This window comes from Mus caroli, unplaced genomic scaffold, assembly GCF_978045245.1.
Source record: "Mus caroli unplaced genomic scaffold, Mus_caroli_1 scaffold_2, whole genome shotgun sequence".
NCBI classification, from domain to species: Eukaryota; Metazoa; Chordata; class Mammalia; order Rodentia; family Muridae; genus Mus; species Mus caroli.
The window spans coordinates 162,545,663-162,561,625 of record NW_028227257.1 but is presented as its reverse complement, the minus strand read 5'-3'; the positions used below and the strand labels follow the sequence as shown (position 1 = coordinate 162,561,625).

Genomic DNA, 15,963 nt, shown 5'->3' with positions numbered 1-15,963 from the left:
GCACTATAAAGAGAGGTGTGGCCTTATTGGAGGAAGTGCGTCACTGTGTGGGTGGGCTTTTCTGAGGCTCCACCCAGTATGAAAGAGAGCTTCCTGTCTGCAGAAGAGTCTCTTGCTGCTGCCTTTGGATCAAGATGTAGAACTCTCAGCTCCTCCAGCACCATGTCTGCCTGGATGCTGCCATGCTTCCCACTATGATGATAGTGGACTGAACCTCTGAAACTGTATGTCACATCAATTAAATGTTGTTCATTTATAAGAATTACCAGCCGGGCGTGGTGGCACACGCCTGTAATCCCAGCACTCGGGAGGCAGAGGCAGGCAGATTTCTGAGTTTGAGGTTTGAGGCCAGCCTGGTCTACAAAGTGAGTTCCAGGACAGCCAGGGCTATACAGAGAAACTCTGTCTCGAAAAACAAAAAACAAAAAACAAAAAACAAAACAAAACAAAAAAAGAATTACCTTGATAATGTTGTTCCTTCACATAAATGAAAACCTATAAAAGACTCATTACAACAAATATTTGCATATAAAGCTGTCTGGGCAAAAACATATATTATGTGACACACTGCAGTCTCCAGTGCCACTTTGATGAATGTATATGTGATGGAGAGATGGGAAGGATGGCAGAACAGAGCAGTGAGTCCACTGTGAGATGTGTAAATACAGAGATACTATGGTGGTGACAGGTACAAGAGAAGGCTGGGTGGCTGGTGGCTGGGGATGAAACATGTCCTTGTGGAGTAAGACCTAGAGAGTAGTATGCAGCAACCTGGAGCTTGAGCAGACTCTGGCCCCAAATAGACTGCCCAGCATCTCAACTGTAGTGGTCCTGAGCAATGATAGGATATCTGAGATGAAGAATGGTTCATTCTCTGGATTGGAAGCCATTGCCTCTAGGGCTATGTTGGTGTTTATGGTCCACTGCTCCAGGCTGTGTTGAAGCTCAAGATTCATGTGGATGTCTGTGGTCTGGACTGCCACTGGAGGTCATGTCAAGATACCCAAGGCTCTTGCTACCACTGGAGGCTAGGTGGACTTCTGTAGTCTGTGCTACTTATTACAGAAGCCTATATTAGTGTCCATAGGCTGTGATGCTGTTGAGGCTAATGTGTGGATCTGTGGTCTTACTGCAGCCAGGGTCTCTGTTGATGTTCATGGCCCATGCTACCACTATAGGCTATGGGGATGTCCATGGTCTGTGCTGCCACCTGAAGCCATGCTGATGTCTTCAGGCCAGGCTGCTACATTGGACCATATTGGTGTTGCTCCAGAGACCATGTTGATGTCCTTGCCCTGTGCTGCCTCCAAGGGCTATGAGGGTGTCTATGACCTCTTGTGTGGTCTATAATGTCACCAGAGACTATGTTGATGTGATTTTGGAGACCCTATAGATGTCCTCGTGGTCCATGCTGTCACCAAAAACCATGGGACACCCACAATCCTGGTGACTATAAAGGGCAAGGAAGCTACTTTTGCAGTAGTGCCTATGACTGCAGATTCTCAGTCGAAAAAGAGGAATGTAGAAGACTTCTGTGGTAATCCCTATCCACAACCAAATCCCCAAAGAACAACCATAAAATCAGCCTAGACAGGAAACCATTGAAGATAACTGTTAAAATTGTGATAAGGATGCAGAAGTGTACCTCTCCACAATTGAGGGCCTCTGACAGAAGTAGTGAAGGCCTTAGTTTTCTTTAAGGGGCTGGATGCTGGGAGTCGTGGGGAGGACCCAAGGGTGGGGGGAGTACTGGGAAGTGACTGTTGTTGGGGTACATGATTTGAAATTCTCAAATAATCAATAAAAACATTATAGTGGGGAACAAAGCAATCTGATAATGTTTTAGAAAAGATAGACATTGACCTAAAGTGGTAGGAATAGGGAGATCTTGGAGTAAGCTATGTGGATGAGCCCTGCAGAGAGCCAGCCACACAAAAGATAAAGGATGTTGCATGTAAGTCTGATTGTCTGACAGCACCAATCCTTTGAAGCTTCCAAATAAACTTTGGTAGGAAAATACTGTAAGCACATTTCTGAAAGCCTGCCAAAAAATTCATAGGTTCTAGCATTTTGTTGTTCCATTCACTTAATGAGACACTCTTAGACTTATATATAACATAAAGAAAAACTTTAAAATTGTACACTTTGTGTAGGAGGTAAAATCCCTTCAAAAAGCTAGAAACGACAGCTTCCTTTGAGATAGTAATAGTGATAAGGATGAAAAACCTAAAAGCTGTTTTTGTGTTTGGTATGAAACAGATGGGAATATAGGAGCCATCTGCTTAACCTAACCCAATATACAAATTACCCTCAACTTTTGGGACATTGAAAAGCAGCATGACCACTCAGAGAAGGTAACAACAGATAGCTTACTTACTGGAAACCTGGTATTGTATTTCTTATATACTAGTATTTATTTGGTTCTGCTTCAACTTTCAATTATAATGTAAACTAGTTGTAGCCTCTGGGCAAATTATTTCACTAATCTGAGTCATAAGTATTTTTCAAGTATAAAATACAGCATCAGTGAGACTATGTATCTAATTAACATTTTTGTTGCTATTTATGTTTTCTACATCTAGTAGCAAAACTACAAAATTCTACTTTGTAGTCTGTCTCTGTATCTCCAAGAACTTGCATGTTATTATGCTGCCCTCCTCCAGCCCCCACTGAGCAAATAGAAATAAGATTTTTGGCTTTTGCTGTGAGATTTTTTTCAGTTTACCTACATCTTTATCTAGCAATGGAGCTTCAGTCTTAAAAACATCAGACTAACTTTCATTTGCTTATATAAACCCAATATCAAGAATGCTTACCTGCGATGCAATTTTCTCCCTTTTTAATTTTTTTTTAATTTTAATTTTTTACTTGTTCACTTTACATCCCCCTCCTGGTCACCACCTCCCACAATTCCTTCCCCCATCTCCCTTACATGCAATTTTAAAAAAACCCTTGGAAATTCTGTAATTCTGACTAGAAGGAGGCCCCTTCAGTTTTCAACAAACTTTAAGAGGCTTCCTGCCTTCCCCAGTCAGCTCTAAGTGCTTTGTTTGCAAGGACTCTAACAAGAGCCTCAGCAGGCAGCAAGCTACTAGAAATGGTTCTAAGAGAAGGCAGCCTCCACACTCTCCACAGTCATGGCTCCAGGAAAGAAGTGTTGCTTCCACAGACAGATAATTCTATAAAGCACCCAAGTAGTCCATGTTCTTAGGCAAGTTTTAAAGGAGCCAGAGTAATACAGTGAAGCTTCTCATCTCTACTCAGCTACTGCTTACATGCAGCCCATAATGCTCACGGGGGAGAAGGATGTACACATTGGAGCCTTCTTTTTTTTTATGCCTTTTTTTAAAGATTTATTTATTATTTATTTTATATGTAAGTACACTGTAGCTGTCTTCAGACACACCAGGAGAGGGAGTCAGATGTCATTAAGGATGGTTGTAAGCCATCATGTGGTTGCTAGGACTTGAACTCAGAACCTTCGGAAGAGCAGTCAGTGCTCTTAACCACTGAGCCATCTCTCCAGCCCCACATTGGAGCCTTCTTAACTGAACATTTAATCATGTTTACATCAGATGGGACTAGACTTTAATGTGATCAATTTAAACTTCAGGAGATATACATCTAAATAAATTGTGTCTATTTCTAAGAAATGTTACATATCAGATAGTAAGCTGATAAAATGAGTTCCCAGAAAACCAAACTCTCCAGTAAGTTGTGGGACTTAAGATCTCTCTTACTTCAGGAAAAATGTGGAAAATATGACTATATTCTTCACTTCCTATGTAAATCGATAACCACTTCCTAAAATACAGAGTCCTAACAGTTAAATTATTGTAGATTTAAATATATCCAACCGCAACACACATAGTGGTTAAAATAAACTAGGTTATAAAGTTAAAGTTACAGATACATAGCACTGATTATATATTACCGACTTCTGCTATTTTCTTGAATACAAAATATGATCAATTAGAAAACACCCCATGGCCAGGGGCACAGCTCAGTGGTAAAATGTGTGTTCTGTTAGATGTAAGACCCTCGTTTCAAGCCACAGAAACATACATGAACGAGAGCGTGAGTGTGCATACATGCACACATGTGTGCCTGTGTGCCTGTGTGTGTGTGTGTGTGTTTGACCCTTAAGATTTTTTTTGGAATTTATATGCTAACTACAATGAGCATAAAAACCCAGCTAGTCAGACTATTAAAGAGCACATACTCTGTCCAAAACTATCATGAAAACAAAAAGCATACTGGCAAGGTGTGGAAGTTGACCTGTGCTGTCTGTTTAATACTACAGTGAAATTATAGGATCAAAAGCATGAAAGCGCTCTTTTGATATAATCCAAGTTCCTCTAATCCCTATCCCATGTCCTTTGCTCATCCTTTTTCTGGGGCTTTTACTTCCCTGAACTCGCTCTGTCCAGCTCTCCAGCCTGCTCAGTGTTGTGCACTACAGTGCCTCCTTTCAATTAACTTTATCCTGTCTAAGTCTTCCTTTCAGATTTGCCATGTAATGTTTATCTGTTAAAAATAACTTGCTAAATGCATATGCCTAAATCTAGAGATTTAGAATATAGTCTTTGAGAATTATGTGAGATCCTCTTTTTTTAAAAAATTGGTTGAAGCCTTTTTCCTCAGCCTTAACACAGTATGATTTTGTAGGAAAATCTATATCTATGAAATTGTCTTTGTATAACTGAGTACAAAGTGGTCACTTCTACATTAAAGGTTCATTCATTTTCCATGACTCCGTTCAGGTGGTCCCTGTTGAGTTTTCCTTATCATACTAAATACATACAACTTAAACTTTGAACAGCTGCAGACACCACTGGATACTACATACTTGAAGCTTAAGTAACCTATTGATTTACCTGTACTCATGTGCTATAACTGGCAAATCCTAGAAGACATGTACATTTCCAGTGCCCCTGTTATGCCTCATTTTTATATGTTTTTTAAACATATTTTTGTTGAATTGGATGACTTAATTTTCAGAAAATGATCAAAAGAAAATCTAGCCATCAAAATTTCACATCACCATTCTCACAGGAAAGAATTTAGACAAGCTAAGCAAGCAGTAAGAACTTCCTCAGGAATCTCTGATGCTAAACAACAAAAGAGAACTCAAGAGCAAAAGCTGAGCAAAATGCCACTGTTCCAAATTCTGCTGGAAATATATATATATATATATGTAAAGCATAGTGACACAGTCAGTGTCTAGAAGATGACTGGGGAGGAAGTTATGGAGAAAAGTTGTCATGACAACACGTGGTATGAATTCTACTTCTGTGACATTCACTGGCTGGAAGCCTCAAATCTCCATGTTCAGAGACTATGCAGCTCAACTGTAATTAACATTTCAGGAAAATTCACGTGTTTCACACCAGAAGAAAAGTTTTCTCCAATGATAACTACTTAACTAACTTACTCATAGGGGTTTTGTAAAATCTTAGTTCTTTGTGAGTTATACTTGGTATTATGATCCAAAAATATTGTGTAAGAAAGATGAAATCAGCACTGTTTCTATGAAAACACTTTTAATGCTTTGGAATGCTTAATATGCTGTATCTAGACATGAAAAACTAGAGGGAAATCATAAAAATATGTAAGAACTGTACACTTATACTCATTCACAAGGATCCAGCTTTTGGCTTCTCTTTAAAGAAATCAAGATGAAAACCCTCCACTAAAGAAAGAATGACTATGTAAGAAAGGAGGGCAGTGACTACTAAGGAGTCGGTGCCCATGTAAATGGTAAATCATGAATCTATATTACTGAGTACTGAAGAAGTATAGAGAACTTGCCTAAAAATTGAGGTTGTGTGTCTGTCTGTCTGTCTGTCTGTGTGTATACCTTATTTAAGAACATCTCTACAGATATCCCAGTGACATCAGTTAGCATGTATAGTCAACAGTATTATGTTTTATGGATAATGATAGGAAACAAGAAGTCAGACCATATATAATTCTAAAAGCAACTATTTAGCACTTTACTGATACCTTCCATGAACTAATATTTTCTTCTTTTCAGAGAAACTGAGCATGTGTGTGCATGCACATGCTTGTATCATGATGCATGTGCGGATGGCCAGAAGACAGCTACATGGAGTTGGTTCTCTCCCTTCACCTTTACATGACTCCATGAAAGAAACAGGCCTATTCAGTTTTCTACCAGATGAGCATCTCCAAGACCCTAATGTTTTTAATATGAAGCACTTTCACTATTACAATAATTATATTGTTAGTGATGGCCAGAAAAACTAATTGTAAGCTCCTCAAAAAATTTAAAATATTAAGCATTAGGGAAAAAGGAAAATAACCTCATTTCTTTCTTAGATTGCTTATCAGTAAGAAGTGATCGGAGCAAAATGCCAAACTTAAGCTTTTATAGGTTTGGTTGTAAAAGCTGAAAGGCAAATGGATCCACATTCAAAGTTAAAACTTTAAAACTCAAACTGATCAAAAGTTAAGGAGTGCTGAGTTTCCAGAGAGCCCAAAAGGTTGTTTGTAAAACTTTATAATAAAGCAAAACTAGAGTTAATGTGTTACATGGAAACCAGAAGCATATACTTTAAAGTAAATTGTCAATCTAAATCACCATATTCAACTTCTAGTTTGGCAAACTATGCTACCTACTAATTAGATATGTTAATAATTCATTCAACTAAGTACAATTTGTTTTAAGTATCACAGATTAACATTACAAATGAAGTCATTAAGATGGATGTGTCATATGATATTCATAATCAAACTTCTCTATACTCTAGATTGACTCCTGCAAAGGTTCTAAAGTTAAAAAAAATTTAAACATTTTTCTGTCACATGTTCTCATAAATATACAGTTTGGTAAATATAGTTTTCCCCTCTCTTATTAACAGTTACTGACATAGTATAAAACATTTGAACACTTTCCCAAATTTCAAGCTGGGTATAGTAACCAAAATTAGCAAAAGAATAATTTCATAAAATATGTCTGGTGTCCTAAATACAAAGAGAAAAGTAAAACTTCCATATATATCCTACTTTCTTATTGTCTAATCAGGGCTAACCTGAAACAAAAATTCTGATTACTGGGTAGAAAAAAAGAATGTCCCCACTCTCCTTAAAGTTGCAAATAAAATATAATATATATTTTTGTGTAAATGTTCATGTCAAGATTTTTCTTTTTAGTGTATTTAAGGGCTAATAAAATAGTGAACAAGTTAATTAAATCATGTTCCTTTTTACTAGTTATGCCTATAAGTGTAACAGCAGACTAAACTCTGATTGCTTTTATAAAGTATCCTATTTCCAGGGTCAACACTTCAATAAACAAAATAAGAGATAATTATAGAAACAGGTGCCTAAGTAGTCTCAGAGCAATTTTAAGTTAGGGTTAACTTATTTGACTGATATTATGAAGCATATACTATTGACATTCAATCAACAGACATGGTAATAAATTTTTGGACGAATAATTAGAAATGAAAACATCTAACATTCTATGAAAGAAGGACATTTTACCTGGATTAGATGAGGCAATGCTTTTAGTGTAAGGCAAAACCAAATTCCCAGTTTGCATGGAAGCAAATCATGCCATTGTGGTTTTATAAGCAATCTAAAAGTGGGAAGAAACTCAAGTAACAAATCAAAAAAATAAACAACGTTGAGGAACAAAATATTTTAGCCAATTAAGAAATGTTTTATACATGTCAATTTCATCTGAAAGTGAAGTTTTCAATGACACATTTATGACAGTCGTAAGTTAGTCCACTATGGTTTGGTGCACTATGAAGTGCAAGAGTTGAAAACATGATGTAGATGAAAAGCATAAGAATCAAACCTATACAATTTTGAGGAAAGGTTTCAATCAAATTACAAAGATTAAAAACGAGTCACTGGAGAGGAGGAGCTGGAGGTGAACTTGCTCAAAATGCATTATTGGCATATATAGAATTATCAGTTAAGAAATACTTAACAAACAACAACAAAAAGCCAAAGCCCCTCCCCTTTTAATCTGGGCTTTCATCACTTCTACAAAATGAATTCTTAAACCTTATGATTGCTTCAGGTATAAAAGAGTAGCCACCATCAAAGTGTTCCCAAGTGCTGACAGGTAATAACCAAGGTGGCATAAAAGTGAATGACATCTGCAGTGTGCTGAAGCAGCGCTCACTGACGGCACCCAGCGAGGACAGCACAAAGGCTCGCGTGGGTGTCATTGACTTCCTCTGTACTTACGGCCAATTCTGAACAGAGAAACATTATTTCTACTAGCATTCTGTATCTAAAGTTCAGCACAAAAACTTTGAACTACACGACTTTGAGAGACTGATATTTAGATAGATAAGAATACTTTATCTGGAAATTATGGCACATCTGTGTCTGTGAGCTTAGGACAGATGTGCCAGCGTATCTCAAGTGGGCACAAATGGAATAGAGCCATACCACACACCATTTGTGCATGCCTACCTTTCGTTCTTTTCAGAAGCACCAAGTTTTGCTGCGTCCACACTCTTGCTTCCTGTCTTCTTCTTCCTTTCTCTCTTTTTTCTACCGAGCAGTTCATCCTTACCGTGAAAAGAATGACAGTGACTGACTATCTTTAACATGTACACCTCACATGCTATAAAGAGTCTTTCTCAAAGAGAAAACACTGGAAGACCATTTATGCAAATGTATGTAGGGTCCAACACGATCAAGTAAAATCATCAATCTTTCATAATAAGTGTTGCCATGGTATCTGGCCTCATAGACACATGAGATTCAGCATTGTCAGTCATGTGCATCTCCATAGCAACCAAAGTTTTCTAAGAAAAGAAAGCACTCAGCTTACTTTTTATTATTCATGCACCTTTAATGGTGCTACTTTAAAAAGGAGTAAGTAAATGATAATTCATGAATGTTTATAAACATTTAATTATTTATAGCATATAAATAAAAATTCTTAGCATATTAGACTGAGAAAGTGAAAAAATGGTTTAACAAAATGATCTCTGAAGTTATATGTTCATTTTAATTTCACTTTATGTTTTTAAAGTAATGACACTATATAAGAAACCTGTGACAAAAATTTCTCAAGTAATTACATAAAAAATTCTACTTAGTAGGATATAGCTCAATTTGACAAAGTTTTATTACAAATTCAAATGCAGGTTTTTTTTTTTAAAGAAAGATTTTTTTTAATGTGTTTTCCTTGCCATAAAAATCAATCAAACAGTAACTAGTGACAGTACAACTCTTAAAATACAGAGAACATGTAGAAAAACAGAAATTTCCATCGCGTGAGAAGTAAATGTCTGGAATTCTGTATGAAATAAAGGAGGCTAGGCCATTTGATGTTTCTCCAATACTTACCAGTTGCTTTTCCAGGTAGATGGACCAAACCACGGCATAGTGACCCACTGTGAGAATAATGAACAAGAGCAATGCCAGCTCAGCATTGCTCATTTTTCTCACTCGCCTGTAGTAGAATACAGGCTGTCGCCAATCTGGAAGTCCATTGATCAGAACATCATCATACCTGTGGTAGCAAATATAACAGTTTTTCATGGAGATTTAAGATAATGCAAAATCTTCCATGGGTGTTTTGTCCCCTATTCTAAGAAGGATTGAAGTATCCACACTTTGGTCTTCCTTCTTCTGGAGTTTCATGTGTTTTGCAAATTGCATTTTGGGTATTCTAAGTTTCTGGGCTAAAGTTTGGAGCTGAAACGGAAAGAAGGACCATCTAGAGACTGCCCCACCCGGGGATTCATCCCATAAACAACCACTAAACCCAGACACTATTGCATATGCCAACAAGATTTTGCTGAAAGGACCCTGATATAGCTGTCTCTTGTAAAGCTCTGCCAGTGCCTGGCAAATACAGAAGTAGATGCTCACAGTCATCTATAGGATGGAACACAGGGTACCCAATGGAGGAGCTAGAGAAAGTACCCAAGGAGCTGAAGGGGTCTGCAACCCTACAGGAGGAACAACAATATGAACTAACCAGTACCCCCAGAGCTCATGTCTCTAGCTGCATATGTAGCAGAGGACGGCCTAGTTGGCCATCACTGGGAGGAGAGGCCCTTAGTCTTGTGGAGATTATATGCCTCAGTACAGGGGAACACCAAGGCCAAGAAGTGGGAATGAGTGAACTAAGGAGCAGGGCAGGGGGAGGGAATGTGGGACTTTTGGAGATGAAACTAGGAAAGGGGATAGCATTTGAAATGTAATCAAGAAAATATCTAATAAAAAAAAGATAATACAAAACCAAAGCAAAGCTAAAACTTCATTTACATCTATATTCAAAATGAAAAAGAATAAAATTTATCTCATAGACTTAACAACTGTGTAGTTTATCAGCATCACAATTCCTAGTAATCAAAGCATGATTATGTAGCTTCAGTAACAAAGTCTTCAGGAAGGCCCGAAGTAGTAATACACTACACCTAGATATTTACAGCATCCAGTCAGATGCCTCCGAGATTGACATGATATAGCTGTCTACACTGTCTGCAGAAAATTCTCTAGCACAGAATCAGCAACAAAAGGTAGGCTCTAACGGTGGAAAAAATAAATCAAGCCAGAGCAATCTGGATTACATGTTATGTGAATGAATTATACACTAACTGAATCAAACTCAGGACATATTTTTCTGATCCACCCTTGTATTTACCCTCTTGATAATGGTAGTTGAATGTTGGAGTATCTATCCACATTATTTTATTAAAGGTTCTTTTTCTTTAAATAATCTATTTTTATTTTATATGCATTGGTGTTTTGACTGCATGCATGTCTGTGTGAGGGTGTCAGATCGCCCAGAACAGGAGTTACAGGCAGTTGTGAGCCACCATGTGGATGCTGGGAATTGAACCCAGGTCCTCTAGAAGAGGACTCAGTGCTCTTATCTGCTGAGCCATCTCTCCAACTCCCTATTAAGGTTTCTTAATGACATAAATAAAATGGTGCCTTAAGATTTTACAGAGCTCATGTTCCTTTAAGAACAAATAGATCTCAAATTAGAGAAGGACATGAAAACAACAAATGCATGTCAGAGTTCACAATAAAACTGCTTATTTGTAAACACTTAAGTAGCAATTTCCTCATTTGTGGCTTTTGCTGGAAGGGAAGAGCTTCAAAACATAACAGCTTTCCTTATAATAGATTTCAATCATCATTCTTGGTACTATCAAGCTAAAAGAATTGTTTTAAAATAAAAATTCAACTGAACTTAAATTTATCTGTCAGTTATTGAGCAAATATTTTTAAGGTTAAAAATAAGAAGTAACATTTATAATTGTGAGACTCAAAATGGTCACACGCACTGTATGTTCAATACACACAACCTGTTAATCTTAATTGAACACAACTCATTAAATATTCTAATCACACTATTTCCAGAATTAAACCTCCACTGAAAGGCCTAATTTGGTGCAACACATTGACCAAAATATTTTAATTAAAAATATTCTGAGTTAGTTGCAGGCCTAATTACAGGACTAGAAATAGGACCTATATTGTCAGGCAGGTCAGGAGAGCTCAGTAGTAGGTTTTTCTCAAGTAAATTGACCGATCTAGGAATAATAGCCCAGCTGCTAAACTGCCAGTCTTGACATGTAAATCAATTTAAATGCAACAACCGCAGTAGCTACTTTGACAGTTATTAAATTGATACCTTGGAGATATGCTAAAAATATAAAGCACAGGGTTTATTATAGAAAATTTCTGTTTTTTTAAGTAAAAAATACCCACTGATTATTAATATAAAATATAATTTATTAGCTAATCTTTAAAAACTTGTCTTTTAAATCTACTTTAATTATTAATACTACTATATCTGAGTATCCAAGTAGTAAAAGGTTATTTACAAAAGTCAAATTACAATATGGTTTTGTGGTGGCAGGGCTAGGCAAAATTGTATATTAAGTATTTTTTTTTTCAGAGAATTTCTTAAACATTAACTTCAAGATGTAACATTATGACTTCCTAGAAAATGTATTTCTGTCTGCAGGATTTTATGTTTAAATCTATCTTTTACAAACTGGCTAATTTAGACCCAGGTAAAAAAGATCCCAGCACTCAAGTGAGGTCCAGTGAACATTAGGTCTCACATTTATTCTAAGTTCTATTCTACATCAGATTTCTTGAGGAAAAATAAAAGTGAATGAACAAACATTAGTTTCAGAAATGTCCACTGAAATAACTTCTAAAACGTATGTTTATCAATAAAAAGTATTTGAGGTTATGGAGTTGACTCCTTATTAGCATTTATACAAATACTAAACCTATATTGGATCTAAACACTACAGGAAGAAAATACAATTACACTCAAAACTAAGACTCTTCTATCAAAGATTTCATCGCTACCACTGGGAAAAGCTATTATTTTTATATCAACATATGAACTGTATTTAGTATACAACCAAATACAAATGAATGGGCCACGTGAAATGCATATATTTACTTGACTGTGCTTGCTACTCTGAAGAACAGTGTCCAGGGATTAAGCATACAGTCAATGCTCTATTGATTTTCCCACAATGAACATTATGGCTCACAAAACTGGCCGTTTGAAGGGAAGATAGCTTCTATTATAGGTCACTTTTTAAAACATATGTTGTTAAAAGATAAATTACTACCTTCCTGATGGGACACTGAAAAGACAAATATACTTCTTAAAATATCCACAGATACAAGGTATTTAACAACAACAAAAAAGTGTCTATCACTTTACTATGTGTTTCTATATTTAAATACATACACTTAAATGCTCTGTAGCTGAGATGGATACAAACTATTCTTAAGCCTGCATTAAAGCCGGATTAAGAATGTATGAATGTATATATGATACAAGTTAGTCAGAAACAAAATCTCTACCATAAAAAATCACTAACACACCCAAATAAAAACTGACATGGAATTATAAAGGCATCTTCTTGGAATTTAAAGCACTAATTGACATGAGGCCTAATGTACATTTGCTTTATTTAGTTTTCTTACTATACATGATAAACATAAAATAACAGTGGCTCAGACATTAGTGAGTTCCACACTAGAATTGAAATTCATCATACACCTGCCTGTTAGAAATACTGGAGAACCAACTTAAAATAATCTTAAACTACAAGCAGAGAACATTTACATTGGATTAGCAATTAGCAATATAAACAGTAAAATAGAAACAAAGTCAAAATGAAAATCTTAAAAAGTAAAACATGAATAAATTATTCTAGCATATGTTAAAATTACTATCCTACAGAATTTGTTAAAATGTTTCTATTCTGCAGAATTAAAATTTTTAGTTTAAAAATAACATAGTTTTCATTTAGGTCAGATTTTAAACCTTCTAGTAAAAATCATTAATACAGAGATTATATAAGCAAGAAACAATACTAAATTAGCTGATCTCTGTGTGTGTGGCAAATCTACCATAATACATAGCATTTTATATAATGTATATGTGCCTTACAACTTCATTTAAAGAAAGTCCTAAGTTAGATTTCTTATTCTCAGATTTGAACAGATCTATAATGAACTTTAAAGTAATTTGTAATTTATAAAAGTTTTAATAAATTAAAGTTAATATCACATCTTAAAAAGTATTTGTTTTTCTTTAAATAGATATCTTTTCACACAATTAAGATACATGTTTAACTATGACCTCCCAAAAGTTATAATGCCTTCAGTCAAATAGCATATTATGTTATCAATTTAAAAGTATTTGTATGAGACATGATTTTCTTTGGTAAACTAAAAAATGTCTAAGGCTTAAAAAATGTAGTAATATAACAGACAAAGGAAAATTTAAGTTACAGAATTAGATTAATAGAAATACTAGTTTGTCAGGTGTGTGGGCACACAGCTTTAATCCCAGTACTTGGTAGGAAGAGAGTTTAAGGCCAGTCTGAGCTACATAAAAAGACTCTGTCTCAAAACCTCCTCTTCCCCCAAAAAGGACCTCCCCCCCCAAAAAAAAGAAAAAGAGGAAAAATACTTGTTAAAATTTATAATAGTTTTAAAGCACAACTACACAGGCTAATATTATCTAAGTATAATATAATACACAGGTAGTAAGTAGTTTTCAAAACTATGTAAAACCTTAGGAACCTTGTATAGAAATTCATTTTGGATCATAGGCTGCTAATCCTTCAAATGAGTACAATTGCTATGGAATTTAGGTAAGAATTCTGTGCTAGGATTCCTTTCATTCACCAGGAAAATCTGTTATTTTCAAGTTATAATCCATGCCTTTGAGGAGTGGGGAAGTTAAGGTTTCCAAATGTTCTTCTAGGAATTTGTTCTATCTAAGAAATGAAACTTAGGTCTATAAAAGAATTTTATGCTAATGTTTACAGCATCTTCTACGCAAAGTGCTAAAAGCCAGAGGTCCATCAAATGATGAATGGATAAACAAAAATATCCTCACAATGGAATAGTATTCAGTAATAACACTAAGGCATTAGGATGTAGTGTAGTATGAATAAACTTAAAAGCATGCAATGCTAAATGAAAGGAATCAGATGCAAAGGACTAGGCACTGCGGGATCCTGTCACTATGAAACGAACAGAACAGACAAACTGATAAAACACACGGAACAGACCTCTGATTATCTAGGAATGGAACTCAGAGCAGGAATTGCCTATAAATGGGCTTGGGATACATTCTTTTTGAGGATGAAAATGTTTAAAGACTGGGTTGTGGGAAGAATATGCTGAGGTCCATACAGTTATTACACACTTACAGTGGCGGTTTTCATAAGATGCAATTTACATCTAATTTATACCATTACAAAACAAAATAAAACATATCATTTTCTGAAGAAAAAAAGTTATTCCATTTGTTAACTTATTATTGCATTGTTATTCCCTTTCTCACAAAAATATAAGCAATTTATCTAATTTCAATAAAAATATAATTACATCTCTGGAGAAAAACACAGAAAACACTTCTAAGATAACTTACCAAACTACATGCCTAGGTTATAAACTTAAAGCACTTGCTCAAGGAATATTTATAAAGAATTGTATGGGCAAAATTTAGCAAGGGCAGTATGAGATGGTGTCAGAAGACAGGGCTGACTACTCTTTCCCTTTTAAGGAACCGAGACTCTCAAACTGAAAATATCTGCAGACATGTCTTTCTCCTGTGTCTAAATAGTCGCAGGTCATCTGGCCTCAGGCACAAGCTTTAGAAAAGTTATTCTCAACTTGATGAGTTAAGTCTTTTGCCTCAAGGAAAACCAGTTACAAAAGAGTTCCTTGTGCCTCAAGGGGTATAAATACTACACATGTTTTGTAACTGTCAGGTCGGGTTTTTTTTTTTTCCCTCTGCTAACACGAAAGTAAATGCAGAGGGAACTATTCCTAAAGAGATTATGTCAGAGGAGTCTATATTAACACAGAAACAATGAATAGGTAAGAAGTGATTTGCTGTGAAAAGACAGAAATGATTTTTTAGTTAGAAGAAGTTATCACAAAATTTACTGACTTCTAAGATAACAACCAGCAAAAAAGATAAAATTTGATGGCAAAGATGTTGGAAGAATAAAGCAAGCTATCTTTACAACACATTCTTGATGTGTGAGACAAAACTAGCTGTTCCCTAAAAGGAATCTACTAGAATAAATGTACAGAGCTTCTTTCAACAAGATAGATAACCTAAACTAGAGGAAATGCCTGGACCAATTCTAGTCCTTGTTAAAAAGCAAAGAGCTTCAAGATAGTATTTGAATCCCATATTTCAACCTGACCAACTGGGATATTCAAATTAAACAGTTATGACCAGAACCAGGAAAGGCAGCTAATATTTTAGTACACAGAATTATTCCAGACAATATATTTGAAGAAAAACTCAGAATCTCTCACTGTGTAGTTCTGAATTTTGTCTATAAGATTGGCTACCCACAAACAAACCAGATATTTAGACTTGCTTAAATCTCAAATGTGCATTTATTTAAGACAACACAGTCAAATTTCCAATGTTGTCCACTA

General features: G+C 35.7%; 1 protein-coding gene across 1 annotated transcript in view; it reads right to left on the bottom strand.

The window, feature by feature from the left end:
- Dnajc1 (DnaJ heat shock protein family (Hsp40) member C1) overlaps nucleotides 1-15,963 on the bottom strand; it is a 176,900-nt gene that overhangs the window by 74,221 nt on the left and 86,716 nt on the right. The window contains exons 4-6 of the mRNA XM_021152177.3: nucleotides 9,343-9,508; nucleotides 8,458-8,555; nucleotides 7,510-7,603 (exon numbers count right to left, since the gene is read on the bottom strand). Of these exons, the coding sequence (XP_021007836.1) occupies nucleotides 7,510-7,603; nucleotides 8,458-8,555; nucleotides 9,343-9,508 (358 nt within the window). The remainder of the gene's footprint in view (nucleotides 1-7,509; nucleotides 7,604-8,457; nucleotides 8,556-9,342; nucleotides 9,509-15,963) is intronic.